General features: G+C 62.7%; 1 protein-coding gene across 3 annotated transcripts; it reads right to left on the reverse strand.

Annotated features, from left to right (window-relative positions):
* Positions 1-153: 153 nt before the first annotated feature.
* LOC123375261 (PH and SEC7 domain-containing protein 4-like) lies at positions 154-27,696 on the reverse strand. Of its 3 annotated transcripts, none has more exons than XM_045025978.1 (16): positions 27,234-27,696; positions 15,070-16,265; positions 11,276-11,354; positions 10,385-10,838; positions 9,071-9,250; positions 8,573-8,653; positions 7,968-8,080; positions 7,198-7,256; positions 5,411-5,500; positions 4,698-4,741; positions 3,967-4,133; positions 3,540-3,610; positions 3,000-3,145; positions 2,332-2,476; positions 1,720-1,863; positions 154-857 (listed from the first exon to the last, which is right to left on the reverse strand). In XM_045025978.1, exons 2-16 carry the CDS (start codon positions 16,105-16,107, stop codon positions 606-608), a joined length of 3,063 nt encoding a protein of 1,020 aa, XP_044881913.1. In that variant the 5' UTR covers positions 16,108-16,265; positions 27,234-27,696; the 3' UTR covers positions 154-605. The 3 variants fall into 3 exon arrangements, with proteins under 3 accessions (XP_044881913.1, XP_044881925.1, XP_044881921.1); XM_045025990.1 differs by lacking the exon at positions 27,234-27,696 and adding an exon at positions 23,640-23,710; XM_045025986.1 differs by lacking the exon at positions 27,234-27,696 and adding an exon at positions 19,948-20,050.
* Between the last annotated feature and the right edge of the window lie 41 nt (positions 27,697-27,737).

The raw sequence follows: 27,737 nt of genomic DNA on the forward strand, positions 1-27,737 counted from the left end.
CAGCTGCAGGATTGGGCCCGAGGTGATGGGGCAGCACAGGGCTTTGCCAAGCCAGGCCCATGGGTTTGGCTGTCCCCTCTCTCCTCCTCTGCCCCGCTGCCCCCATGACAGCCCCATGTCCCCGCCCGTCCCCACGCAGCCTGGGCACGGTTCCACAGCTCACTCTGGTTTATTGCTCTGGCGGCTTCCAGTCTGTGAGAACAGGAATCAGGAGCCGGCATGGGGGGTGCGGCGCCCCGGGGGGCCCCCAGAGCCCAGCTCAGCCGGCAGGATGTACCGTCCTGTGTCAGGTGTCCCCCAGCCCAGCCCAGGTCCATCAAGGCAGCGCTGACTCCTGGGGGGGACACATGGGCAGGGCCCAGTGCTCCTCCCATTCCAAGGGCAGGGGGGGCTCAGAGTCCTGGGCTGGGACCCCCCGGGGGGCACCCACTCCTGGTGCCGCCATTGCCCCCCCCATTGCTGAGACGCTGGCGCCACCTGGGGGCTCCGTGCTGTCGGTGCCGTCGTGTATGAGCCTCAGGTTCCAGTCCGGGCGACGGCTCGTACCTTGTGCTGGGGCGAGTGCCTGGGGGGCGTCCCTGGGCGCCCCACGGGAAGGGGGGGGGTCACAGCAGCTGCTTGTTGCGCTTGGGGATGATCTTGCGGACCGTCCTGCGCTCAGAGATGTTGCGTTTGACCTTCACACCAGCGGGCGGTGGGTCCAGGTTGAGCGAGGGGCTGGAGTGCGACTTGGTGAGGCCGAGCCCCTCGTCGGCCGAGTCGGGACCCCCGAGCCGTGCTTCCCACTGCTCCAGCGCCTCGGAGCCCCCGCACAGACGCGCCTCCAGCAGCTTCACGTAGGTCTCGTAGCGGCGCTTCTGCAAGGGTAAGCACAGCATGAGCTCTGGCCGCGGCCAGCTCTGGGGGGCAACGCGCCAGACAGGGGAACGGCCGCACCTGGGGTGCCCTGTGATCTTCCCTTTAGTGTTAGGTCTCCTCCCTTCTCCCTGCAGTCCAGCACCCCCTGCTCAGGGGCGGCTCTAGGGATTTTGCTGCCCCAAGCACGGCAGGCAGGCTGCCTCACCGAAGCCGCGGGACCAGCGGACCCTCCGCAGGCAAACCGCCGGAGGGAGCCTGCCTGCCACCCTCGCAGTGCTGGCAGAGCGCCCCCCGCGGCTTGCTGCCCCAAGCACACGCTTGGCGTGCTGGGGCCTGGAGCCGCCCCTGCTCCTGCTGAGCCCCCACCCCCACCCATCCCCCGGCAGCCCAGCGCCCCCTGCTGAGCTCCCACCCCTCCCTTGGCAGCACAGCTCCCCCTGCTGACCCCACTCCCCCCTCCCCTGGCAGCACAGCTCCCCCTGCTGAGCTCCCGCCCCTCCCCTGGCAGCACAGCTCCCCCTGCTGAGCTCCCGCCCCTCCCCCTGCAGCCCAGTGCCCCCTGCTGAGCTCCCGCCCCTCCCCCGGCAGCCCTGCGCCCCCTGCTGTGCTCCTGCGTCTCGCCCCCCCCCCCCCCCCCGCAGCCCAGTGCCCCCTGCTGAGCCCCCGCCGCTCCCCCTGCAGCCCAGTGCCCCCTGCTGAGCTCCCACCCCTCCCCCGGCAGCCCAGCGCCCTCTGCTGAGCCCCCTCCCCCGGCAGCACGGCACCCCCTGCTGAGCCCCCTGGCTCTGAGCCGTCCCTACTGAGGACACGGCGACCTCCCGGCACGCCCCAGCCCTTGCCCGCCCCCAGGGCAGTAACCACCTCATAGAGCAGATACTCCTTCTTGAGCCGATACTCCTCCAGGTCGCGGCCCCGGCCCCGCTTGTCGGGCAGGTTCCGCTGGTGCTCGCCCAGCTCATCCGAGAACTTGTCCATGCACGCCTCATGGGCTTGGTGCTGCTCCTCCTGCCGGGACATGGGCTCAGTCCAGGAGCCCCCCCACACCCCAGGAGCCCACCCCCAGGAACCACAGCTACTGGGGACAGAGGGGATGGCCACGACAAGCAGCCAATCCATGGGGCACGGGGCCGCCATGGGTTACGCCAGGAAGCTGATCCAGTCACCAGCTACGGTGCTGATGGGCCCACAAATCCATGATGGGGCAGAGCCCATGGGAGGGCACTCAGGGGTGGCACCAGGGGGCAAAACTGAGCCAAGGAAGATGCCCCTGTCAGTGAGCCCCTCAGGCTGGGGAGAAAACCCCCAGGTGGTCTGGAGGTCCCGTTGCTGGGGAATCGCTGAGGGACCCTGGGGGTCCTGTGGCTGGGAGTCACTGAGGGCCCTGGGGGTCCCATCACTGGAGGATCCCATGGCTGGCAGTCGCTGGGGGCAGCTCTGCCCCATGCCTGAGGGTGGCAGCACTGGGGAACTCACCAGGGAGCTGCGGCACTGTGCTGTGGGCAGGATGGGCCGGATGAACTTGCGCTGGGAGCCCACAGCTGCCGGGAAGGGCGGGGATGAGAACATGGCGGCCACCAGGTTGATGCGGGAGATCCAGGAGCTCATCTCCTCGGCGCTTCTGGGGAGGAGAGAGGGAGAGACTGGGGGGTGGATTCTGGGAGGAGGCAGCGCCGCTGGGGCCTGCGCGGGAGCAGACATCCTCTGGGGTGAAGGCTCTGGCCGGCTGCCCCAGCTTGGTCCCAGTCTGTGTTCAGCTCCCAGGGTGGGTGTAGTGAGGGCTGCGGGTCGGGAGTGAGGGGCATGGGCAGAGCTCCAGCTATGAAGGCAGAGCCATGTAACATGCAGTGCCTCCGGGGTGGGATGGGCAGCAGGCCCCAGGACAGGGGGGACTGAGGTAAAGGAGTAGGGAGCGTGTGCCTTGGGGTGTGGGGGCGGGGGCAGAGTGCCCACGCAGGGCAGGGGAGGAGCATGCCCAGGGTGGGGTCAGCGTGTCCAGGACGGGTTGGGAGACAATGTGCCCTGGCCAGGGGAGAAGGGCAGGGTGGGGGGCTTTGTGCCTGGAGTGGGGGAATGTGGCAGCATGCCCATGATGGGGGCCGTGTACCCAGGGCAGGAGGTACCATGCCTGGGGGGCCACTCACAGCGCCTGGAAGAGGAAGATGCGCCAGTCGGCCGTCTGGAGGCGGAAGACATGCGGGCGCTTGTTGTACTTGGAGGCTCTCTCGGCCAGCGCATGGTGCACCCCGATCGGCTCCTCCATGCCTGGAGCCTCCGCCCGGGTCTCGTCCTGCAGGGGAGGGGCACACGGCACATGAGCCAAGAGGCGGGAGCAGACAGCCCTGTCCGGAGCCCTAGCCCCCACCCGGCACAGCCCGTCTGCCCCCCACTGCCTGCCCCTTGTGCCCCCACACCAGGGACCCACTCCCAGGGCGGCTCCTGCTCCGTGGGCTGGGCCAGGGGTGTTGGGCCTGGCTGGTGTCTGCCGGGGGCTCTCGCTGGCCATCAGGGAGACATGGATCCAAGCCACAAACAGCCTGCAAAGCCACTTTAGATATGGTGCCCCCCAGCCATGAGGTAGGGGCTGGGGATTAGACCCTGAAGGGCTGCTCTCCCCGTGCCCTCAGCCCCACGGCGCTGCCCACCCCTCCCTGCACTCACCCCCAGCAGGACCCCAGCATTACCTTGAGGAAGTAGAGCACCATCCCCTTGAGCACTGTGTAGAAGGTTTTCCAGCCTCGCTTCCCCCAGGGTGCTGGAAGGGCAAAGGTCATGCAGGGTGAGATCCCAGCCCCTCCCGCCCCAGGGAGGATGAGGGCTCCACCCGCCCCAGCCCATGATGGGTGTCACCCCCCCAATGCTTGTTTCCCAGAGTGACACCTCTCTCTCTCTCTCTCTCTCTCTCTCTCTCTCTCACACACACACACACACACACACACACAGGCTGGTTGCTAGGGCAACAGGCATCACACACCCTGCGCTGGTTGCCAGGTGACGGGTGTCACTCCCGCCCCCATACAGGTTGCCAAGTATCACTCCCCCCATGCCGACTGCCAGGCAACAGATGTCACTTCCCGCATGCTGGTTGCTGGGGAGACGGACAACACTCACTCTTCTTGCCGTCGGCTTCGGCGTGCACCTTGCGGGCGAGCTGCCCCTCCTTGTACGTGGTGGCCTTGGCGTCCTGGGTCAGCGTCAGGAAGGGGTTACTTTTCTTCCGGCTGGACGGGGTGCTGGGTGGCCGGGGCGTCAGGGCGCTGACCAGCTCCTCCTCGTCCCTGCAGGGGGAGCCACGGAGCCCAGCATCACAGGCTGGGCTGGCACAGTGCCCTCCCCCCGGTCAGAATGGAACAGGCCGGGGTTTGTCCCCACCCCTCATTCGCCTCCCCATGATCAGAAAGGAATGTACTATGGCTCCTGCAACACTCTCCCCCCCCCCATGGTTAGAATGGAACAGACATGGCTCTCCCTTACTCCCCATCATAATGGAACTGGCCACAGCTCTCCCTTACTCCCCTGTCATCAGAATGGAACAGGCTGTAGCTCCTGCCCACCCTCCCTATGGTCAGAATGAAACAGACCATGGCTCCCCCTTATCCCCGTGTCATAATGGCGTGACTCCTAACCTTCCCCCTCATGGTCGGAATGGAACAGGCTGTGGCTCCCACTTGTTCCCCCCATGCTCAGAAAGGAAGAGGTTGTGGCTCCCCCCCGCCATCAGAATGGAACATGCCATTGATCCATGGGGTGGAATGTGGGTTGGACCAGACTATGTGGCTCCCGGGAAAGACCATTGCAGGCAGCGGGGGCAGTGGGAGGCTGGCAGGGCCCCGAGTACTCACATGGCCCACTCCAGCTTCTCGTTGCGAATGGAGTAGTACAGGGCCTGCCAGGAGAGCAACAGGGTGTCAAAGGGGCCACGCCCACCCATGAGAGCCCCGCCCCCTGCCTGGGGCAGGCCCCACGCTGCCCCGTAGCAGCAAGACAGCTGGGGGGTCCCTGCCTCCCCGCAGCACTACCCCGGGCAGGGCTGTTCAGCTGCCAGACTGCCTGCTGCTGCAAATGCCGCCCTCTGCAGAGACAGCCCTAGCTGGGATGGCTGGGCACCCCCATCTGGGGGGGCATCACCCTCGCTGCAATCACTGCAACCCCACAGCCGTTCCCTGGGCTGTCTCCCCAATGGCACTCTAGGAATGGGCCTGGGCTCCGGGATTAGCCACATTCCTCCCCCACACACAGGGCCATGCGGAGCCCTGTTACCCTCCCCACCCCATGCAGCACTGAGACACTGGGGGCAGGGTGCCAGGGATAGGTAGAGATAGCTGGAGGGGGTGTATGGGGATAGATAGATAGAGTGTGTGGGGGGGTAGATAGATATGGGGGTGGATGGATAGATCTGTACAGGATGGACAGACAGACAGGTGACTGCATGGACGGTGCAATGGCTGGACACACAGCTGGGTAGGTATCGGGTGTGCCAGGCCCTCAGCTGGCAAGCAGGCCGGAAGCTCTCGACGCCAGTGGCGCCAGCTTGCCTGGCCGATGGGCTCGGTACCTTGAGCTGATCTTTGGGGAAGTTTTGCCCGTCTCTCATGCCATCCAGGTTGGTTACAAACTCGTGGCAGGTCATGCTGCGGCCGATGTTCTGCAGCCACAAGGGGGCGATGGTGCCACATGCACACCAGGGTGGGAGAAACACGGATCACAGTGAGAACAGGGCTGGGTTTGTGCCCGCGGGGCACTCAATGCTGCCCAGTACACATGGCCCCCACACATGGCCCCACCCTAGGCCAGGGCTGGCCCTAGGGGCAGGGGCACTGACCTCCCGCAGCCTGAATAATGGAGCAAATAATCTTTCAAGCACTCAGAGCCTGCTGCTCCCAGAGCCCTGGAGAGAAACTGCTCCGGGGCTATGACACACTGTTGCATCCAGCCAGCAGAGGGCAGCAGTGCCATGTCTGGCCCCCTCTAGTGCTGGCCAAGACCACAGACACAGGCTCATGGAGGAGGGGCCCACGGTTCCATCCCTCAGGCTGACAACTCAGCTGGGGGTAGGCCCTGCACCCCTCGCTCCGCTAGCCTGCCCGTGACAACGTGGCTATCCCAGTGACAGGCAGAGTCGCTCCTTGCCCCTAAGAGCACAAAGCGAGAGGGGGGTGGCAGGCAGGAGCAGAACCCAGGAGTCCGGAGGCCAGGTCTGTGCTGGAGCCTGCTTGGGCACACCCCTCCACGCCCGTGTTTCTGCACACAGGCACTCCCCTGTTCACACACATGCCTGCTCTTGGGCAAACAGCCCGTGTGGCGTGCACACCCAGGGCCTTGTGCCCACACTCACACAGCATTTCACCCTGGAGCTGCAGCATGGAGCCATGACGCATCTGGGTGGGGGGCACTGTTCTCAGGGGTGACCTTCCCCCTGACCCAGGGTGTGACTCACGGGCACAGCTCCTCCCGGATACAAGGCCTGGAGTCCCATGGAGAACAGCTGCCAGGGGCCCAGCTGGGTGCCACCAGGCACCAGGGGTGGCTCCCAGAGCAGCAGGAGAAGGGGAGTTTGCAGGGCCAGTCACCGCACTGCCCAACTCCCCAGATCAGCCAAAGACTAATGGGCCCCTTGAGCAGTGCTGGAATTGTGTGTGACCAGGGACAGCTGGGTGAGGGCCAAGGAGACTCGCCCAGCAAAGCGAAACGCCAGCCAAAACCAGCGGGCAGCCCCAGCTCCACGGATCTCCCTCCCCCCTGACATGGGCATACGCTAGCACAAGCTCATGAGCACATGCCTGGGCAAGCACCCAGATGGCCATGCACACGCAAGTATGTGCGAGATCACGGAGCCTGTGTCCACGCACGTGTGCGCTAACTGGAGGCCTGTCCCCCCCCAGACTGAGCCTGCCGATTTGCTAACGAGCTTTTTAGCCTTGTTTTTTCATGTGATTGGTTCCCTTAGTGACTGCGGCGCTGGCGAAAAGGGCCAGATGGACGGACCATCCCTCCCCCCCGCTGCAACCCAGAACGTGCACAGCCACCTGCCCCCAGTCCTCACCCTGCCCCTCGTGAGCCCTCCCTGCTGGAGATGGGCTCAGCCCCCCTAACTCATTGCACACTGGCACCAAAGCACCAGCCAATGGGAACCACCAGGGGGAGGGCACGTCCCGCTACCAACCCCGTTCCCCCACGAAACACCCAGCTCTGGGCACTGTCCTGGCATGGCCAGTCGGGCCATGCTCTGGGCTTGGTTGGTGAGATCCCCATTGAACCCGCCCTCCCTGCTGGGAGGGGCGCCCAGATCGCCACAGGCCAGATGCTGCCCCCCGGAGTCTCCCCCCATGCCCGTGGGCTCACCTGCCCGTGCAGGTCCGTGTTGAGCAGCATGAGGGCGCAGGTCAGGGTGTGCACAGCATCTAGGGGGCAGAGAGGGAGTGTGTGTTCGGCACGGAGCCGGCCTGGGGTCCGTGGCAGGAGAGATCTGCAGAGCCCGCTGCATGTGCACAGCGGGGGGCCCACGGCCCTCCAGGGCACAGATCGCCCCGCCCGGCACCTCTCCCATGCAGGCACCGTGGCAGCCCCCTGGCAAGCAATCCCAGATCTCCATGGCACGGCTCCTCCCCCGGCATCTACTGAGTGCTGGGGTGGGGGCAGGGGCAATCGTGGGCTTTCGCATGGGGGCAGTGGGGATCCCAAAACACCTCCATCCCGGGGCTCCGAAGTAAAACCTGGGCATCCCAGCCAAACTCCAGCTCCATTCATCGCCTCTGCCCCTAACCCTCACCCCACCCTCGCAGCTTCCTGTGGCACAGCACTCTTCACTTCCTGTCTTAAACTGGCCCACAGCCTTGTGGAGACATTAAACAGCTCCCTGGTTCCAGCCCAGAGGTGGCTGCCTTTCAGTGGCAGGCGCCATGAGCACTCTGAATGGCCCGGGGGCTGGGAGGGGTGTATCGCCGCTCTTTAGAAGCATGATGGTCCTGCCTGTGCTAGTGTGGGTAGTGAAACTGAGGCACAGAGCAGCACCGATCCGGTGGGGAGTAAGTGGCAGCATCAGGCCCAGGGTGCATCAGACCCTAGGGTGTCTGTAAGCCGGGGCGGGGATGTGGGGGCCCCAGGGAGCTCACCTGCTGAGGGGAAGGCGTCGGGGTTGCTGAGGTGGTAGCGCTTAGAGAAGTGTCCAAGGATCCGCTCCCGCTCCTGCGTCTCCCCAGTCAGCACGAAGGCCTTGAGGAAGGACCTGCCCGGTGCAGAGGAGACACCGCGCTGGGAGACTTGCAGCTGCACCTGGACTGGCTGGATCCTCTCCTCTCCCCACCCTGCGCACGCCACTCATCTGCTGCAGCTGCAGCCCCAGATGTGTTTGTACAGTCCCTGGCACCTTGTGGCCCCAGGCCCGTGCAACAGGGACTCTGCCTTCCCGGACCCAGGGCTGTGTGGCCTGGGGGCTTTCTCTGCCTGGAGCTGATCAGCCGTTTGCTCCAATCCCCGTCCCCCTCCCCACGTCTGCCCTATTTAGCTTGTCAGCTCTTCGGGGTGCAGACTGTCCAGTATGCTGTGTGTCCAGCACCTGGCACCTCGGGGCCCTCTCTGGCTGGCCTTAGCTCCGGCGCGAGATGAGGAATTCATAGCGCTGCTCCGAGCGCCCCCTCCCTCTGCCCCCCTCCCCACAAGCTTTCATCCTGCGCTGCTCCCCTGGGAAACGCTCTGGACGGATCTGTGGTGCCCTTACCTGAGCGCCCGGTCCAGAGTCTGCCCGCTGAACTGGAAGAAGGTGAGGTACTCCTCCGTCACCTGCCGGCTGAACTCGTTGCTGGGAACCAACACATGCAGATCAGAGCAGTGCAGAGCTGAGCTCCCAGCTACTCCAGGCCTGGCCTCTCCCAGCAGGGGGCGCTGTGGGGAGTGGGGCAGGGCACTGGCTGTGGGGGGAGCTCCCAGTGACTCCAGCCCTCCCAGTGGGAGGCACTGTGGGGAGTGGGGCAGGGCGTTGGCAGTGGGGGGAGCTCATGGCTACTCCAGCCCTCCCAGCGAGGGGCATTGTGGGGAGTGGGGCAGGGCGCTGGCTGTGGGGGGAACTCCTGACTACTCCAGCTCTCCCAGCGGGGGGCACTGTGGGGAGTGGGGCAGGGCGCTGGCAGTGGGGGGAGCTCCTGGCTACTCCAGCCCTCCCAGCGAGGGGCACTCCAGAACACCGTCCATCTTGCCCGAAATGTCACTTAAGTCCTACTTCTTCCTGAGGTAGGAGGCCACCTGCGACCTCTTGAAGCCGTCCAGGTGGTAGAGCCGCGCTGCCAGCCGCTGGGCGGCCCCCTGGTCCCCAGAGGCCCCGTTGGCAAGCAGGGGCCCGTCGGGCTGCGGCGCTTCCAGATCTCCTGGCTTCTCCCCTGCGTCCTCCTGCTTGGGACACCTGAGGGGGCGGATGGAGGTGTCAGAAGCAGGGGGGCCCCTCCCATTACTCCCCTCCCCATGGCTGAGTCCTGCCCTCTCCTGCACCAGCCTGCTGCCGGGGGCGGGGCGGGGGGGACTGGCTCCATGTGTCGGGCTGCAAGGCCCAGCTCTGCCCGCCACGCACCCGCAGAGCCTCAGGGGTCTAGCTCAGGCAGTGTAAGTGACGCATGGGGCCTTGTGATCTGCCCCTCTGTGCACAGCGCTCAGATACGAGTCTGTGGATAAGTAAGGATAAGAGTCCAACTGCTGCTGCTGCCTCTGAGTGCTCTTCGTTAGCTCATGGGGCAAAGGCCGCAGTTCGGAGAATGAACGAAGCTGGGTTCTCATTCTGCTTCCCCATTAGGAGTAAGCAAATCCTATATCAGCGCATGTGTGCGTCAAAGAGGGGGGTAAGGCTGGGGAGCAGCCCATGCCTGCAGTCATAGACTATCAGGGTTGGAAGGGAGCTCAGGAGGTATCTACTCCCACCCTCTGCTCAAAGCAGGACCAACCCCAACGAAATCATCCCAGCCAGGGTCTGGGGAGGGACGGATCGAGGGGGGCTAGGGACGGATCACACGGGGGGGTCGCGACAGGGATGGCTTGAGGGGGGTCTGGGGACGGACGGAGCGAGGGGAGGGAGGGGGGTTGGGTGAGGGATGGATCGAGGGGGAGTTTGGGGAGGGATGGATTGAGTGGGGTCTGGGGAGGGACGGATCGAGGGGAGGTGGGGGGGGGGGGGGGAGGGATGGAACGAGGGGGTCTGGGGAGGATGGATTGAGTGGGGTCTGGGGAGGGACGGATCGAGGGGAGGTCGGGGGGGTCGGGTGAGGGATGGATCGAGGAGGGGTCTGGGGAGGGACAGATCGAGGGGGAGTCTGAGGAGGGATGGATAGATGGACGGACGGACGGGTAGCAGTTTCCATTAGCTCTCAGCTATCTCTACCCTCTCGGAGTGCTCACCAAATGGCTGCCAGCTTTCATCTCAGGTGCCCTCACAGTGCAAAGCTCAGCTCAGCCCCGGCGCCTAACCACAGCTGGAGGATGTCGTGGCTGCCTGAGCCCCGTGACCTCCCGTCTGGTTCCCCATGGCCCCACTCGCGAGCTGGCTTACCCCGGGGTGGGCTCCGGCCTGCCCTCCTCCCCCAGCACAGGCTCATCTCCAGGCGTGGGGGGTAGTTCCTCCATGTCCTGCCCCTGCGCTGCGCTGCCCGGCTTCCCCTCCGCCGTGTCGAGCGACTCAGCCGGGGACTCGGCCGCAGTGACTTCCCCTCGCGGGCAGGAAGTGCTCTGGGACGCCTTTGCCACCAGACAGGGGGGCGCCAGGCTGTCATGGCCAGGAGCTGGCAGCTCCAAATCCGCCTCCTGGTGCTGAGCCGATTCCGTGGTGTGCTGCGGGGAGGCCTGGGGGCTCCAGCTGCCTCCACCCGGAGAGGGGCTTGGAGGCTGGAGCTCGCAGGGGCTGGGGTGGTCCCAGTCTTCGGCATGCAGCAGGGTCGATACCATGGAGGTGCTGGAAGCCGAAAACAGCAAGCCGCCCTCCTCCGGGTCTAGTGCATCACTGAGAGCTGTGGGGACAGTCCAGTTACCAATGGCCCCAGCACAGCTCCCCTCCCCCGCTGCTGTGGCCCCAGCCAGCCTCCTGCCCGCGATATGGGGCCAGACCCCTGCTGGCGTGACAGGACAGATGGGGTGGGGGCAGGACAGAGTGGGAGTAGGCAGATGTGATGTCCCTTTCTTTTCCATAGAATATGACAGGCCCCCAGCTTTAAGCATGGCACACAGGCCTGGCCCGACTGGCTCAGACCCAGGGCCCACCCAGCGCAGTGTCATCCGGGACAGCGGCAGCACGAGCTGCTGCAGAGAGGCACAGGAACCAGCAGCAGCAGGTGGGGTACGGTCTGCCCCCCACATTTGGTCTCACAGCCAGCCCCCCGCCTCCTATAGGCCAGGGAGGAGCGATCGCAGAAGAGCCGGCTCGTCCCCGAATGGTCCCAGGACTCACCTGACTCCGTGCTGCACAGGACAACCGGGGGGCGGCAGACGGCTCCATCTGCCAGCTGGTCGGGGGGGCGGCCCGGGGCCTGGAGAACAAGCAAAGACACATTAGAAAATCCACGGGAGCCCAAGAACTGCCGGGAACAGGAACAGCGCGGAGGCCAGGGAGTCGGTTGGTAAGGCCAGGCGGGGCTGCTCTGATCCAGCTTGGCCTCCTGCTCAACGCAGGTGGACAATCCAGCCCAGGACACCCAGATTGTAGAAAGAGATGCCCAATCTCCATTGGAAAACACCGAGTGAGGGAAAAACCACCCCATCCCCTGGTCTGCTTAATCCTCCTCCCTGGAAACGACATGCACTGGCCCTTCCAGCTAGAGTGACCAGAGAGCAAATGTGAAAAATCAGGACGGGGTGGGGGGTAATAGGAGCCTATATAAGAAAAAGACCCAAAAATCGGGACTGTCCCTATAAAATTGGGACATCTGGTCACCCTACTTCCAGCCCACGCTCCTGGCCCCGACCGTGGCTGGCACCAGCAACTGTCGCAGAAACAGCAAAACTTCCACAATAACCGACTCTGAAATTACCAACCCAGAAGGGAAGTTTCTGCTGGGCCCTGTTAATGAGAGGCTGGCTCACACCCTGATGCAGGAGGGTTTATAACACGACTGAAGGTAACCAAGCCTGATTTGCTGCTGAGCCTCTTTTGTTTCTGATCTCTTGTGGCAGGGAGTTCCACAGGTTAACTAGGCACTGTGTGTGTTTTTCATTCGCTGCCTTGAACATTCATCGATTGTCCCCTGGCAGGGGCATTACGCAATAGGGCAGGTCCTACTGTTCTCCCCATCTCTCTCTCACTCTATTTTACAGCTCTCTGCCATCTCCCTACTTCTTCTCCTCTCTAAACCAATGGCCCAGCCCTTGCCCGTCTCTGTTTCTGCTCTGGCCTTTTTGGTGACAGGCTGACCTGATCCCAGCTGACCCACAGGGCTGGATGGGAGCTGAGCAGAAATCACAGTATCCTGCTATTTCAACATCGGTTTTGCTCCTGAATCGGACGGAAGGCAAAAATACTGACTTTTTTTGCAGAATGAAAAGGGCAGAAAAAAAGTCAATTCAGAAGTGCAGAAACATTCAACCACATCTGTCTATGGAGCCATGGTGCCTCATGGGAATTATAGTTCTGGTACCTCTTATTCAATTGTGCTGGATGGGTGGGGCTCCCTGGTTGGACTACATTGCCCAGCATGCATCTGCACTCATATGATTCCTCTGCTACAGCATGTGGTTCAGAGGTGAGACATGATGCGTCATGGGAGATGTAGTTCATCCAGGGAATCTGGCACCTAGGGAGAAATGGGACATACAGCGCCTGGCAAAACAGGGGGCCATGTCTGTGACTGGGGCACCTAAGCACTACCGTAATACCTCTAATAGCAATAGAAAAGTACAGAGCCTAGCACAATGGGGTCCTGGTACATGGTTGGGGTGCCTAGGTGCTACCGCAATACCTCTAATAGCAATATATAAGTACAGTGCCTAGCACAGAGGGGTACTAGTCTGTGAGTGGGGCCCTGAAGGGTTATGGTAACACAAACACGACCAGTCCAGGTGGGAGTGGTGAGAACCGGCTCTGAGGAATTCCTCCCTCCGCTAGCAATCCGGGGTCAGTAACAGCTCGGGGGATGTGTCTGGTTTTGACACCCGTGAGTTTAACCCAGCAGCATCCTGTAGGCTGACAAACTCTGGGCAGCGTCATCTCAGCCTCACACTGGGGTCTGACCTCCAGAGGCGCTCAGTGCCTACTGCTCCCCTTGGCTGAGAACCAGGCCCCTGAACCAAGTGACCCCAAAAGCAGTGCTGGCCCTCACCCAAGGGCCCCCCCTCCCCAGTCCCACCCCATCGCCCCAGCCTCAGCACCCCAACTGTGGTTGTCACCCTCTCAGTTTCCTGCAATGGCAGGAAAGCCAACACAGGAGCTACCACAAGCTTCTCCTGTCACCCCCGGCAGCCCCCGAAGCCGGGAGCTGCTCCTGGGAAATATTCCAGAAATGTGTGTCACCCCACCCCCCACGGACTCCCCCATGCCCTGGTAGGATGGCTGATACCCTCCCCCCAGCAAAGCCTGACGCACCAGCCCAGCTGCCTCATCCCCAGCCCAGCCCTACCCTGGAGACTGGCCAGGTGCCAAGCCACCGCTGCAAACAATCCACAGGAAGGCGCATGCTGAGCAGTACCCTGTTGGAGCCAGGCTCCAGCCACGCCAGGCCAGTTTTAAAAATAGAGCCCTGGCCTGAGGGCTTAGGGCGGGGCAGGGCTCCCCGGCCCCTAGCATTTCCTGCCCTGCTCCTGGCCCGACGGGCCCAGCAATCAGGGCCATCGATGGAGCTGAGGTCAGAATTGAGCTCAGGCAAGCAGCGTGTCAGGGGCTGCCCCACGGTGCCAGTGCTGAGGGGTTGGCCCAAACCCCATTCCTTGTCTCGGTTTCCCCTCGCACTGGTTTGACACACTAAACAGGCCTTAGGGTAGGTGTGAATGGCCCCCTCGGGCTTCCGCCTCTGCAATGGCCTCCCCAGCTGGTGTGGAGCCCTGCCCCGAAGGCCGTAAGGGGCGGATTGGGGGCATGGCGGGGGCACCCTGCACTGTGGCTATTCCATGCCCCCCAGGGCACATAGGGGGAAGATCGGGGGCATGGCCAGGGCACCCTGCACTGTGGCTATTCCCTGCCCCCCAGGGCACATAGGGGGAAGATCGGGGGCATGGCCAGGGCACCCTGCACTGTGGCTATTCCCTGCCCCCCAGGGCACATAGGGGGTAGATCGAGGGCATGGCAAGGGCACCCTGCACTGTGGCTATTCCCTGCCCCCCGGGGCATATAGGGGGCAGATCGGGAGCATGGCCAGGGCACCCTGCACTGTGGCTATTCCCTGCCCCCCGGGGCATATGGGGGCAAATCGGGAGCATGGCCGGGGAGCCCTGCGCTGTGGCTGTTCCCTACCCCCAGGGCCATAGGGGGCAGATCAGGGGCATGGCTGGGGCACCCTGCACTGTGTCCGTTCTCTGCCCTCTAGAGCCCATGAGGGGGGGAATGGGGGCGTGCTGCACTGAGGCTGTTCTTTACCCCTAGGGCTCATTGGATGCTATGAAAAACAGATCATGAGTTGGAGCAGCCCGGAGGTAGCTCTAACTGACCCCAGGGGCTGGGCAAGTCCCTACATGGCCCCAGAACCTACCTGGGGAGTGGGGATTACACTGGACAAGAAGCTGGATATGAGTCAACAGTGTGCCCTGGAGCACTGCATCTTGGGACATGTAGTTCCTACGGGCCATGCCTCCAAATTACTGAGGCTGTCTACACCCAAGACGCGCTGCCTACGCCAAGGGGAGGGCTTTTCCCGCCACTGGAGGTAATTCACCTCCCACCAGGCCCCTGGCAGCCTGGTTTGCTAGGCTTATGCAGAGCAGGGAAAATAATTCCCTCTGGTGCCGTTCCCTGGCCAGGGTTATGCAGCGGGTCGGATTGGATGGGCTGAGGGGGGTCAATACTGCAGATCAGTACGGACCCAGGAGGGCACAGCCCCTTCGTGCCCCCCCATCTCACAGCTCCACAGTGCCGGGAGTGGATCCCCAGCACACCCTGGGCAGGCCGAGGGGGGCTTTTTCCAAATGGAGATCACTCAGGTTGGCCTGAGCGGGTGGGGTAAGGGGCGGAGACATGGGCTGTCCCTCCACTAAGCCCCTCCCTACAGCCTGGTCGCCAGAGGAGGTTGACAAAGGGCGAATGGGCTGCTCGCGACTTACCTCTGGCTCCTCGGCCATCGAGCAGGCCCCGTCGATGTCCCGTTCCGTGATCACCAAGGGGGCCCAGGTGCTGCAGTGCATTGTGTAGGCGGGGAAATCGCACGGTATCTCATCCTCGGCTCCCGGTTCGGTTGCCTCAGCGAAGGGGCACCACTCTTCCTCCTGCTGACTGCCTGACTCCGGCTCGCCCTGGGGAGCCCCATCAGCCTCATCGCTGGAACCAGCGCGGTCCCCCTCGGCAGCACTCCAAAAGGCAGGGCCGTCAGAGGGACTGGGCCCCGCGGGACCCGGGCTCTCCTGGAAGAGAGGGTTGTTGTAGAAGAGGCACTGCTCTTCCTCGCCCTCGGACGACCAGCTCTCCTCCTCCTGCCTCCCCGTGCCAGCCTCTTGCCCGTCATCACTGTCGCTGGCCGCGGTGGCTCTTTCATCCAGCGGCTCCTCGGAGATGGGCAAGCCCTGTGCAGCCGGGACGCGGCTCAGTGCATCCTCGGGGCCCTGGGACCAGCTGCTTAGCTCAGCGACAGGCTCTTCTTGCTTCTCCAGCTCCCCTTGCAGGTCCAGCACGCACAGCTGAGCTTGGAGGATCCCGGACCAGAACAGTGCTTGGGCAGCGTCATCCTTCCCCTCGTCCTGAGCATTCAGGTTCTCCGCTGGAGGGGGTGGAAATTCCACTGCAGGGATTTCCGAACCAAGTGATGTGATCTCCGCACAAGCTGAGTTCCCAGGGATTTCCGAATCAAGTGCATTCCCCACGGTGCACAGCATCTCTCCACCCCGCAGGCCAGCAAATTCTTCCAGAGATGTCTCGCAGTCCCCGGCAGCGACTTCTAAGGAGCAGCTGCCAACACCGTGGCCCTCCAGGCCCGAGGGGGACTGGGCGTACAAGGCACTGCCCGGGTCTGTGTAATTATCGGAGAACACAATCGCATCTTGAATCCTAAAGAGGCTTTCTCCAGGCCTACATCCTGGAGCTTCTGCGGCATAAGGAGCCAGGAGGTCCATGGGCTCCGTGTGGCTGGAAGGGCCGGCTGGATCCATGTCACCCTCCACCAGGAACCACGCCCCGGGGTTGCCGATGCACCTGACTTTGCTTTGAAAGGTACAGTTAAGCCAAGGTGGGCTCTTCTCCCAGCTTGTTTGCTAAGCAGTGAGCAGCCGGCTCTCTAGAGAGGCTCCCCATGGCACTCGGGTCTACCCTGGAGCAAAGGAGGGCAAACAAACAAAGCCACAAGTTAACGTTCAACGAAATGGGCTGGAAATGGGCACGTTAGACAACCCCGGAAAAGGCCAATGCGAGCCGCTGGGGGCGAGAGACGCTGCAACCCGGCCCAGCAGTGACGAGCGATACTGAAAGCAGGGAAATCCACCGGGAGGTCACAGGGTTTGTACAGTACACGGGGGTGACAATTTATTTATCACACCAGGCACCCAGACACATGGGGGGTGCAGCAGACAAACGCGAGCAGCACAGGGAGGGTTTTTTTCTGTTTGGTCAGCAGCGTCTGCAGATGTCAAGATCTGCATGAGAAATTCATTTTTAAAGGAAGTGGTTCAATTCCTAGCTGTGCCACTGGCCTGGGTGACCTTGGATAGGTCACGGCCCCGCCTCACGCCTCAGTTTCCCCATCTGGACATTGATACTGAGCTCCTTTGGAAAAGAGGAAAAGAGCTAGGAATTGGCGGCACTCAGAGTGTAGGCTAGTGACTAGGGCACACACTTGGGAGACTTGCGTTCTAATCCCAGCTCTGCAACTAACTCTCTGGGTGACCATGGCCCTGCTCCATGCCTCAGTTTTCCCATCTGTAAAATGGGGATAATGACACCAGACTGCATTGAAGTGCTCAGACGAGGAGTGTTATCTGTCACGCTTCCGGCCCCCACAGTGCGCTCAACACTGTACCACACAGGGAGAAAGGACAGCCCCCCAGAGCGTAGAAGCTACACAGAAATGTGCAGTACACTTGGAGGGGGAATGTCTGGCGTCTGGGCTAGGGATGGAGATCACACTTGTGCAGGACCGCACAAAGCCTAGATGCTACTTTGCAGGACTTCAGTCCCGCCAATCCTGGTTTAAAAATTGTCCATGATGGAGAATCCACCGTGACCCTGGGTAAATCGTTCCCACGGTTAATTACTCTCACCATTAAAAATTTACACCTGATTTCCAATCTGTATTTGTCTAGCTTCAACTTCTAGCCCTTGCATGATGTGAGACCTTCCTCTGCTAGACTGAAGAGCCCAGTATTAAATATTTGATCCCTGATAGACAGTGATCAAGTCCCCTTAACTTTCTGTTTGTTAAGCTAAATAGATGAAGCTCCGTGAGTCTCTCACTCTCAGGCACGTTTTCTAATCCTTTAATCATTCTCGTGGCTCTTCTCTGACCCCTCTCCAGTTTATCAACATCCTTCCTGAATCGGGGACACCAGAACTGAGCACATGATCCCAGCAGTGGTCAGTCGCACCAGGGCCGAATACAGAGGGAAAATAAGCGCTCTGCTCCTACCCGAGATTCCTGACACACCTGGGATCACATTTGCCCTTTTGGCCCCTGCGTCACACCTGCACGCCTGAGTCCCTGAAGTCCGCAGAGTTCTCCCATCTCTGAAGCTGGCCCTATGTGCCAGCCCGCAGACACACAGATACCTCCGACCTAGCGTCCGTGGGCTCCATTTCTGCTCGCCCCGTATCACTGAGAGCTAGCTAGAGAGCAGCCCACAGAGGGGCCCGAGCTGCAGGGCTGCACACACAGGCCTGCACGCGCACACTCAGATGCCGGGAGAGCGACCACAATTGCAGAGCCCAAGCCGGAAGAGTGTTACACTCAGCCACAGCATTTCCGGTGCCTGCTTGATGCATGTGAAGTCCCAGCTTACGCGGCTAAGCAGAGACATATGGGACTGACACAGTCACGTAGAAAAGATCCCCATAACTGAATGCTCCAGCTTGCTAATCTATAGCATTAAAAACCACTACCTCAGAGGAATTCTGCTATTAGCACTTGTGTCCTGGTCATCTGTATTAGGGCAGCGTCCGGAGCCCCCTCGTGGAACATGGTCCCGGTGTGCTGGGTGCTGTACAAACACAGCGCGCTTGGAGCCCCCAGCCGAGAGTGCAGCGCTGCCAATGCTTAAGCCAGGCTTGTGATTTTCAGAGTGTCTCTAACCTGCCTGGTGAGTGCCACAAGCACTGGGCTACTGGCTCTTCTGGGGTTTCACTCTGCTGTGACCTGACCAGAAATTCCATCCTGGGTCTGAGAAGCTGCATGGCCAAAGTTTAATCAAACCCGTTACGTTCCTGCGAAAAGGCTGGGTGCTGGCAAAGAGCCCGTTCTCCCGCAGGCTCGCTGCTCTGTAAAGCTCCAGCTCCTGGAGTCACGGGAGCACATCAGAATTGCAGCGTTTGTGAAACTAACACAGGTTGGGCAGGCCTAGCTGTGCAGCCAATGAGACAGAGCAGCACAGGGAAAGAGTCGCCTCTGGATGTCGGCACCTCACCTGGGGCCACTGCCCCCTACCCTGGCTCTGGAAGAGGAACAATGCCGTGGATTCAGCAAGGCTGAGGGTGGATGGGGATAGATAGATAGATTAGATAGATGGAGTGGATGGGGATAGATAGATAGATTAGATAGATGGAGTGGATGGGGATAGATAGATAGATTAGATAGATGGGGTGGATGGGGATGGATAGATGATCAATCTCCCAGAAGTGGTAAGTATGGGCTGTGGGGGCTGGATGATTAGATAAGAGGCAGTGTGGTCCAATAACTAGAGCACTGATTGGGGAGTCAGGACTCCTGGGATCCTTTCCTGGCTTTGTCACTGACTCCCTTTGTCACTTCGGTGCAGTCCTTGCCCCTCTCTTTGCCTCAGTTTCCCCATCAGCACAATGAGGGCACTGAGCATGAAGAGGTGTGAGGCTGAGTGGAAATCCAGAGTTCATGGTCACTGGAGGGAGCGAACCAACCCCCCCATGCAGCCAGACCAAACATGTGTCTGGCTTCCCTTCTCTGTGTCTGTCTGTCTGCTTCTGGGGGCTGCCTGTCCAGGTGCCCCTGGGTCCAATTTACAAGGTGCTGGCTCCTGCTAATGTACATGGGCGTCATGAGTGCCCAGCCTTGCTTGTGCATCCATGTCTGTCTGTGTGTCTGTCTGCGGAGGGTGTGTGTGTGTGTGTGTGTGTGTGTAAGTGTCTGTGTGTCTGGGTCTCTGTTTGCATGGCTGTGTCTGTGTGTCTGCACAGGTGCTGGGAGCAGCTAGCTCGGGCAGCATGGCCATGGCGGCAGGGGCGACAGCAGGGGCTAGCCACCTGAGCCCAGACCTGGGGGCAGGCGGCCTGGACCTTGAGTGGCTAACCCGAGCCTCCCCCTGCTATTGTTAGCTGGGCTAGCGTGTGGCTGGTTCCCCAGGCTGGGCAGCTCACTGCCAGCTGGACTGTGACAGCCCCGGCCAGCTGTGGGTCTGGGTATGTCTGGTGTGTGTGTGGGGGGGGTGTCTGTCTGTGTGTGCGTCTGTCTGTCCCTCTCTCTGCCCCTGTGTGAGTCTTGTCCTGCCCCACATCCGGCTGGGCAGGACCAGCGAAGGAACAGATGCCCCATTCATAGGCAGGGACACGGCTCCACCAGCCTCCTCCCATCCTTCCTGAGTCGTGTCACAGCCATAAGCGCCGGGGAGGGGGGGCAAGCAGTGCTGGGGGGAGCAGCCCCCTGGATCCCCTTCCCCCCACACACACACTCCCTGCTGGGGTCCCCACAACTCGCTCCGAGCTCCCCCCATGCTCCTGCCAGGACTTTCCCCTCCAAGCCAAGCGGCCCTGGCGCCTTCCCCAGCCAACTCCCACTGGCTCCCGGCCCAGCAGCCCCCACCAGAGGCACCTACCAGGGGCTTCTCTCTGCGCTGGGGAGCGGGCCAGCCCCTGCCCGGGGGCGGGGAGCCTGGGGAGACCTGCCCATCCTTGCTGGCTCCCGGCGGCTGGGGGAAGCGCCGGCTCTCTCCTCCTCTCCCCCCCCCCGCATTCGCTCTGCTGCTGTCACTTGCCTGCACACTTCCTGCCCACAGGGTTTAGAAATGGGGCGGGGAGGGGGGAGAGCTCTCCACCCCCCCGCAGCCAGGCCCAGGCCCTCCTGGCCTCCCACGGCTGGCTAAGCTAAGGGCATGCAAACAGCAGCACAGATGGGGGGGCATGACTCCCTCCCTGCCCCACCTCCCACAGCCAAGCCCGCAGCCCTGGGGCAGGCCATGGGGCTGGTTGGGGGGGAGTTCTGTGTTACCTCCCCCACGCTGCTGACACACTCTTCTTGGCAGCTTCCGGCACGTTTGGTTGCAACCCTGGAGCAGCAGGGCGCTGAGAGGTGCAGATGCGGTAGGGGGGCGTCCCTCTCCCAGCGCTGGCACTGGCCCCCACCTCCCCAGGGAGGCATCCCAAGGTGGGAGTGGGGCCTGCTGCTGAGTGGGGCCAGCCCTGGAAGTTCCAGCTGGGGCTCAGACCCCACCCCGGCAATCAGAAGATTCTACCCCCCCCACCCGCCTCCAAAAGATTGCAACATTAAAAAAAAAATCAAGTCATGGTTTGCGGCTGGGCTAAATCCCCCTCGCTCTGCGCATTGGCGTCACTTCTCACAGGTACCCAGCGGGCGAGGGGATTTCGGGTCCCACTGGGGCAGAATGGGGCAGAGCTGGGGGACCCATGGTGGCCAGGTGCTGTACAAACACCTAGTGAGTGCAGTCCCTGCCCAGAGAGTGCCCAGCCGAGCGCCATGCCAGGGGGTGAGTTTGGCACCTGGGCAGCTCATCTAGGGGCCATGGGGAGGGGGAATCATTAACCCCTGCTAAGCCTGGCTGCATTCAGCCAGTGACCTGCGGGTGAACGGCTCCAGCCCCCAGAACCGCTAATGCACCTTGGCTGCTCACTGAGGCGAGGCTGGTTAATGCCCCCAGGCAGGGTCTGCCCCCAGCTCTGGCTCCAACACGTCCTGCTATCCTGCGCCCCACCTGGCTCTGAAAGGGACAACTCCTGGCAATCAAATAGCAACAGCCGAACTGCAGCAGCCAAGCAAGCACTGAGCCGGGAGCCGAATTCTCCTCAAGCTGGTGCTGCGCAGCACAAAATCAGCCTTGCGATGGCGCTGTTTTTCCCGCGACCCTCCGACAGCCCGGACTTACTCCCTGTTTGAACTCGAGCAGATCTACTAGGAAAACATCCCAGCCTGGTTTGAAATGGTCAGTGATGGAGACTCTACTCTGATCCTTGAGCAGGTGCTCCCATGGTTAATTCCCCTCCCTGTTAAACATTTACACCTTACTCCCAGTTGGAATGTGTCTAGCTTTGACTTCCGGCCATTGGATCGTGTGAGACCTTTGCCTGCTAGACTGAACAGCCCTTTATTATCAACTTTCTGTTCCCCACACGTAGACACCGCGTCACCGTCTCTGTGCTAAGCTAAAGAGACTGAGCTCCTTGGGGCTGTCCACACAGCACCTAGACACCCATGGCTGGCCTGTGCCAGTCGACTCGGGCTATGGGGCTGGTTCACTGCTGTGTAGACCTGCTCTAGGACCTGCGAGGTGAGAGGGTCCCAGAGCTTGGGCGCAAGCCCGACCCTGAAGTGAACACAGCGATGAACCAGCCCGAGCCGGCTGGTTTCCCTTTGCTGTGCAGACACCCTCAGAGCCTAGCACCACAAGGCAGGTTTTCCAGCCTTTTAATCCTTCTCGTGGCACCGGAACGGGACGCAGGACTGCAGCCGTGCCGAAATCACCTCTCTGCTCCTACTCGAGACACCCCTTTCCTTTCCCCTCCATTAGCCCTTTGGCCACAGCATCGCACTGGGATCCCGTGGTACATTTGTGACTGATGCCAACCCGGGGGTTTATCAGTGCCCATCCACAAGGGCGCTGCCCAGCCACCTGCCACACGGGCTCAAACCCTTCTTCCCCCAGATCCCCCCCGGCTATAGTAAAAGGGAAAAACCTCCCATGGAGGGGAGTGGGGCAGCATGAGCAGCCACCACCTCCCCCCCCCCCCCAGGCAGGAGAGGAACAGCGGCACTGTGCCACCCTGCTGGGCACCCAGCGGCACCTCCAGAGGAATGAGTGTGGGGGTGGGGGTCTCCACTGTGGACATGCCAATTTCTAGGCTGAAATCTGCTGGAGGGCTGATCCCTGGCAGAGCTGACAGCTCCCGCAGGCAGAGCCCCCCACGGGAGGGATGAGGGTACGGGGTCTCCCGGCAGAGGGACTGATGACAGTTCCCTGCCGCCATTCCGTGCCCTGGGGATGCAGCCAGGTCTCACCACACAAGCACTCGTGCTTTGCCCCCCTCCCTCCTGCTTGGCTCCTTTGCCCCCCCCCCCCACGTGCTGTGACACCCCCCTCGCACTCTTGCTGGGGTTCGGGCCTGCATCCATTGGGGTTCCCAGGCACTGCCCTGCCCGACGCAGTCACAAGCAGCGCTCAAACTGCTCCCTCCCCAGGCCTCCCCAGGGATGACGATGGAGATGCCGCTGGGGCCCCTGAGGGAAACTCAGAGGGAAGCCAGAGGCAGCCTCAGGGCAGCCTGGGCCACGCTAGCCCCCAACATTTTCCCTCCAGGACCAGCTGCTCGGTTGTGTGTCCACAGCTCGGTGCTAATAGGCTGCCCTGCCCAGGGCGTCCACTCCCATCCCTGGCACCGTTCGGTGATGTGGAGGGAGCGGGGTGGCTGTGATCCCCTGGCCTGTGGCCAGGACCCTGCTTGGGGTCACCAGCCTGAGGCCGAGAGGCCAGGTTCTAGGCCATAGCCCGCCTGGGCTGCTTTACAGAGCGAGCGCCATTTTCAGCCCCCCCGGCTCGCTTCCCTCCATCGGTACCAGGCGGTCACCGCCTCTCCCTGCCACGGAGCGGGCCAGGCCGGCCCACTTGCCCTTCCACAGCCAGCCAGCCTGGGCCACCAGCCCATTGGCAGCACATGGCGCTGGGCCCCTGGATGCTGCGTGACCAACCCCACCTGGGCCAAAAGCGGGGGGGACGAACCTGGGACCACCTGCACCAAAAGCCTGAGCCTCTCCCACTGGAGCCAAAGGACTGGCTCCACTAGCTAGCGCTTATAGTAGACCCTTATCCTAGCCACTAGAGGGAGACAAAGCGCCCCGGCATAGGGGCGGTACGAAGAGCTGCCCGGAGAGCAGACACAGAACAATGCACACGCCTTGGGGGTCTAGAATCCCAGCCTGGGAGCGCTACAGAGAGGTGCTCCCCTGTCTGTAGCTAGCAGCAGGCCAGGCCACGAGCAGGCACCACCCTGCTTGGCTCACACCTGCTGAGCCAGCCCCTGGCCCGCAGCCCCGTGGCTGGGGTGGAGAGATCCCCGCAGCGGCTGGGCCGCTCACATCAGCCCTCCCTAGCCGGCAGCGCTCAGGGCGTGCAGACGCGGCCTACCCCCCGGAAGGCCTCCGCACCAGAGCTCAGCCATGGGTCCCGTCCAGCCCCAGCCCGCTGCCAGCGGCGGGCACAGGGGAGAGGAAGCGAACGTGCTGATGGAATCCCATCCGTGCCCCCGAGAGAACAGCTTGGGAAGTGTCACAACAACTCACCCAGTGCAGCCCTGCAGCCGCCCGGCCTTCACCTGCTTCCGGTGCCATGGGGCCAGCCAGTGGCTTCCTGTTTGCTGCACAGCACTAGCCGGCTCCTCCTGCGGTGGCAGGAAACGCTCAGGCAGGTGCAGCGGTTCCCCGGGGGCTGCAATCTCGGGGCACACAGCAAGGCCCCAGAGAACGGCCCTGACTGCTCCCAATGCTGGTGCGCTGCCACGGCTACCACCATGCGCCAGTGGGGACAGGAATCTGGTTGAGCTGCTGGGAGTGCAGCCGCAGGGCGGAGAAGAGGGGGAATTGCCTACAGGGGCAGGTCTCTGGCTTGCTGCCCCCTGCACACGTACAGACATGGATGCACACATGCTGGGCCGGGCACACACGGACGTACACACACAGACATGGATGCGCACACGCTGAGCCGGGTACACACGGACACACAAGCACAGACATGGACACGCACATGCTGAGCCGGGCACACATGGACAGACAAGTACAGACATGGACACGCACATGCTGAGCTGGGCACATGTGGACACACACGCATAGACATGGACACGCACATGCCGGGCCGTACACACACGGACACACACGCACAGACATGGACACACACACGCTGAGCCGGGCACACACGGACACACATGCACAGACATGGATGCGCACACGCTGAGCTGGGCACACACGGACACACACACAGAGACATGGACATGCACACGCCAAGCCGTGCCTGGATCCCACCCACCTGCGTTATTGCCCTGCTCCGACACATCCGTGCCGTCGTCCCGACACAGACAGGAACTGCCCTGACCGCTCTTCCCCGGCCCCAGAGCAGTTCTCCAGGGTCCCCTCCAGCCGCACGCCCACCTCTCCGCCCTGCCCCACCCTACAAGAGCCGGACCCCTGTTCCTGCACTAGGCTGGTCCTGGACTAGGGGTTCAGCCCCTGGCTCTGCCACTGAGCTTCTGTGTGACCTTGGGCAACTCCCTTGGTTGCTACTCCATGGGGCGGGGGATGAGGAGAGAGCTGTTCTTCACGGGGGAGCTGTGAGAACGAGTGATCCTGGAGAGGCAGAGGAAGCTCACAGCAACACTTCCCCCAGATGCCCCTGGTCACAGCCACCCCAATTTTCCCTCCAGCCCCACCCTGCCCCCGAGGTCCTGCCAGCTGAAGCTACAGCAGAGCGAGGCCAATCCTGCCTGCCCACTCCAGGTAGGGCAAGCACCCGCCCCACCAGCCTCCCAGCGTGAGCGCTAACCACTGGGCCACACAGCCTGGCTCACGAGGTGGGCCTGTGCCCAAGGGCTGCTGGCCCTGCTAACACCCTCCCTCTGCATTGGTTTATTCTGGTGCCATTTGCAGTTTGAAGGGTTCTGGGATCTCTCCCCGCCCTCCTGGGTTATCAACCTCTCCCCGCCCAGCATGCCTGGTTCCTCGGCGTCTCCGGCTGCGGCCCCCTGCAAACACCACCAGGAACCTATGGCCCCCCAGCAATGCCGAGGCTGCGTGCAGGGAGAGGTCTGGGGACCACCCGCATCACATGCCGCATCACCGACTTCTGGAGAGCAACCCTGCCGGCTGCTCTGGCCCTGAGCTGGCACGAGGCTACTGCTGCCCCCCCGCCACACACACACAAACGTGCCTAGATCCTGACTGTGAGCAGGGCCAGGGGGCACCTGGCTGGCTGCAGCCAGCCGGCCTTTGCCTCCCCAGCCAGCTGCTGGGCTGGTGTGGGTGGCAGCGAGGATCCGTGCCAACACTAACACACCCAGGGACGCCATGTGGCCAGGCTGGGCGGCCGCAGTCATTAGCAAGTCCAAGCACAAATAAAGAGACCCACAGAACCACCCTCGCCCAGCCCTCTGTGCCGCAAGCCAGCCGCCTGCCCGGCCTGCTGTGCCAACACCGTGGGCAGGGACCAGGGCTCCAGGCCAGGTCCCCCAGCCCCTCACTCCGCCATGACCCCAACTGCCATCCGTGGGAGTTTTTCATTGGTCCAGGCTCCGGCCCATGGATGGGGAACGCCCCAGCTGGGGCTGCGGCTGCCTGGGCCAGTCTAGTGCCAGGCACGGTGCCAGCGCTCAACATGGGCACTTGTCCCTAGCTCACCCCAGTCCCTCCTGAGACAGGCTCTGTGTGTCTCCAGCCCAGGATTTCACTCCCTGCTCTGAGGCGGGCTGGATCCTGCAGCCCCAGGCCAACAGGGCCCCACGCTGCGACAGGAAGAGCCCAGCCTAATGACTGGGGCCAGCTTAGTGCTTGGGACATCAGGGTTCCTGGCTCTGCTACAGACCCTGTGTGAGCACAGGCTGGTCTCATCCCCCCTCTGTGCCCGTCTGTAACAATCCTTCATCTGTACAGACTGGGAGATCCTTGGGCAGGGGCTGTCACGCAGTATGTCTGGGCAGCGACCGGCACGACGGGCCCTGATCTCAGGTGGGGTCTGGGCAGTGCCCGGCACGACGGGCCCTGATCTCAGTCAGGTCTGGACAGCGCCCGGCACAACAGGGCTCTGATCTCAGGCAGGGTCTGGGCAGCGCCCGGCTCGACGGGGCCCTGATCTCAGTTGGAGTCTGGGCAGTGCCTGGCACGACAAAGCTTGACCTTGGTCAGGGCTTCCCCAAGCCTTCCACCAAGAGCAGTTTCCCTCTGGTGCCTGTGAGCGTCTGGTCCCCTGTGGTCTGTGCACGGCCAAACACAAGGGGAAGTGATTCCTGGCTCTGCCAGCTCCTCACTGCTTGCTGCAGGACACTCCCCTCCAGGTGTGGGCGGCGCATCTTAGCCCCGGGGCCAGTGAGCAGAGGTGTCGCCCTGTTGTTCTGATCACAAACCTAATGTGCTATTAACACTCTTGCCCCATGGATGCCAGGGGCACGGGCTGCAGTTGGAACAGGCCTGGGCCAGCCTTGCCCCATGGGCACGGGGCTGGTATGGGCATGACAGAGCCAGGGCAGCCCCAACCACGCTCATCTAGGGACCCCGTCGCACTGATCCGTACGGGCATCACACACACACACACACACACACACCCAGACACGTCCTGCACCCACCCACCACGCAGCCCCCTGCAGGAGGAGAGGGGGCAGGGATTTCATGCTATTTCTAGATTTAAATTCTCAGCCGTTGCCAGATACCCCGGTGATGGGCGCTGGGCAAGCCCCTCACGCCCTCTAGCCTGGCCAGGACATCGGCTGGGGGCCTCATGTGCCGGCTGGGCTCGAGAGGGAGGATGTGTCGAGTGGGTCTTTCCCAGCTCTGAGCCCCGGGGTCCCCTAGGTCTGCAGAGTGGGGGGCCAACCAGGACCTCCCTCTCCACCCCCCCAATCCCTCCCACCACCTCCAGGATGGCTCCTCCCAGTGCACAGGGGACCCGGCTGCCTTCCCCCACCCCCATGCCAGGGCATGAGAGGCAGCAGGGGCTGGTGCTGTGGAAAGCCCCCTAAACCCTCCCTCCAAGGACCTAGGTGGGGGCAGGGGAGGGGGGCCTAGGCTGGAGTTGGGGACCACAGTGCATGCTGGGAGGTTGTCCCACAATCCCTTTCACCCCTGCCAACCAGCCTCGTCCCCTCCGTGCCGCGGGCAAGGCAGCTGTCTCCTTACCCATCTCGTGGGGGGGCTCGGTGCAGGGGCACAGGCCCAGGGCCACTCGGTTCTGCCTTCCCCGGCCCAGCAGGCTCATGGCTCCGTCTCCAAGGGCAGGGGGCCTCGGGGCTGCTCTCCCCCAGGCCCAGGGGCGCAGGGATGTGGGGGGCACGCCGGGACTCTGGAAACGTGGCTCGGCGGAGCGGAAGAGCCCGAGCCCGGCGCTGGGGCGAGGAGGAGCCGGCACGGGGCTGCCAGACAGGTTTGACAGCAGCAAGCCCGGACGGCCGCTGCCGGCACGGTGCCCACTCCGGAGCCCCGGCCGGGGCGTCCTGACTGTGTGCGGAGCCACTGACCTTTGGCCCCTGGGGCCTGAGAGCTGCGCTCCAGCCTGGGGAGGAGCGGGGGCAGGAGGGGCGCTAGAGACTGGGAGATTCGCGTCCCAGTCCCGACCCCTGCCCCTCCCCGCACCACCGGGGAAGGAGCTGCTGGGGTGGGCCCACAACTCAGCTCTCCCTGACC

The sequence above is a fragment of the Mauremys mutica genome, chromosome 1 (genome assembly GCF_020497125.1).
Source record: "Mauremys mutica isolate MM-2020 ecotype Southern chromosome 1, ASM2049712v1, whole genome shotgun sequence".
Classification (NCBI taxonomy): Eukaryota; Metazoa; Chordata; order Testudines; family Geoemydidae; genus Mauremys; species Mauremys mutica.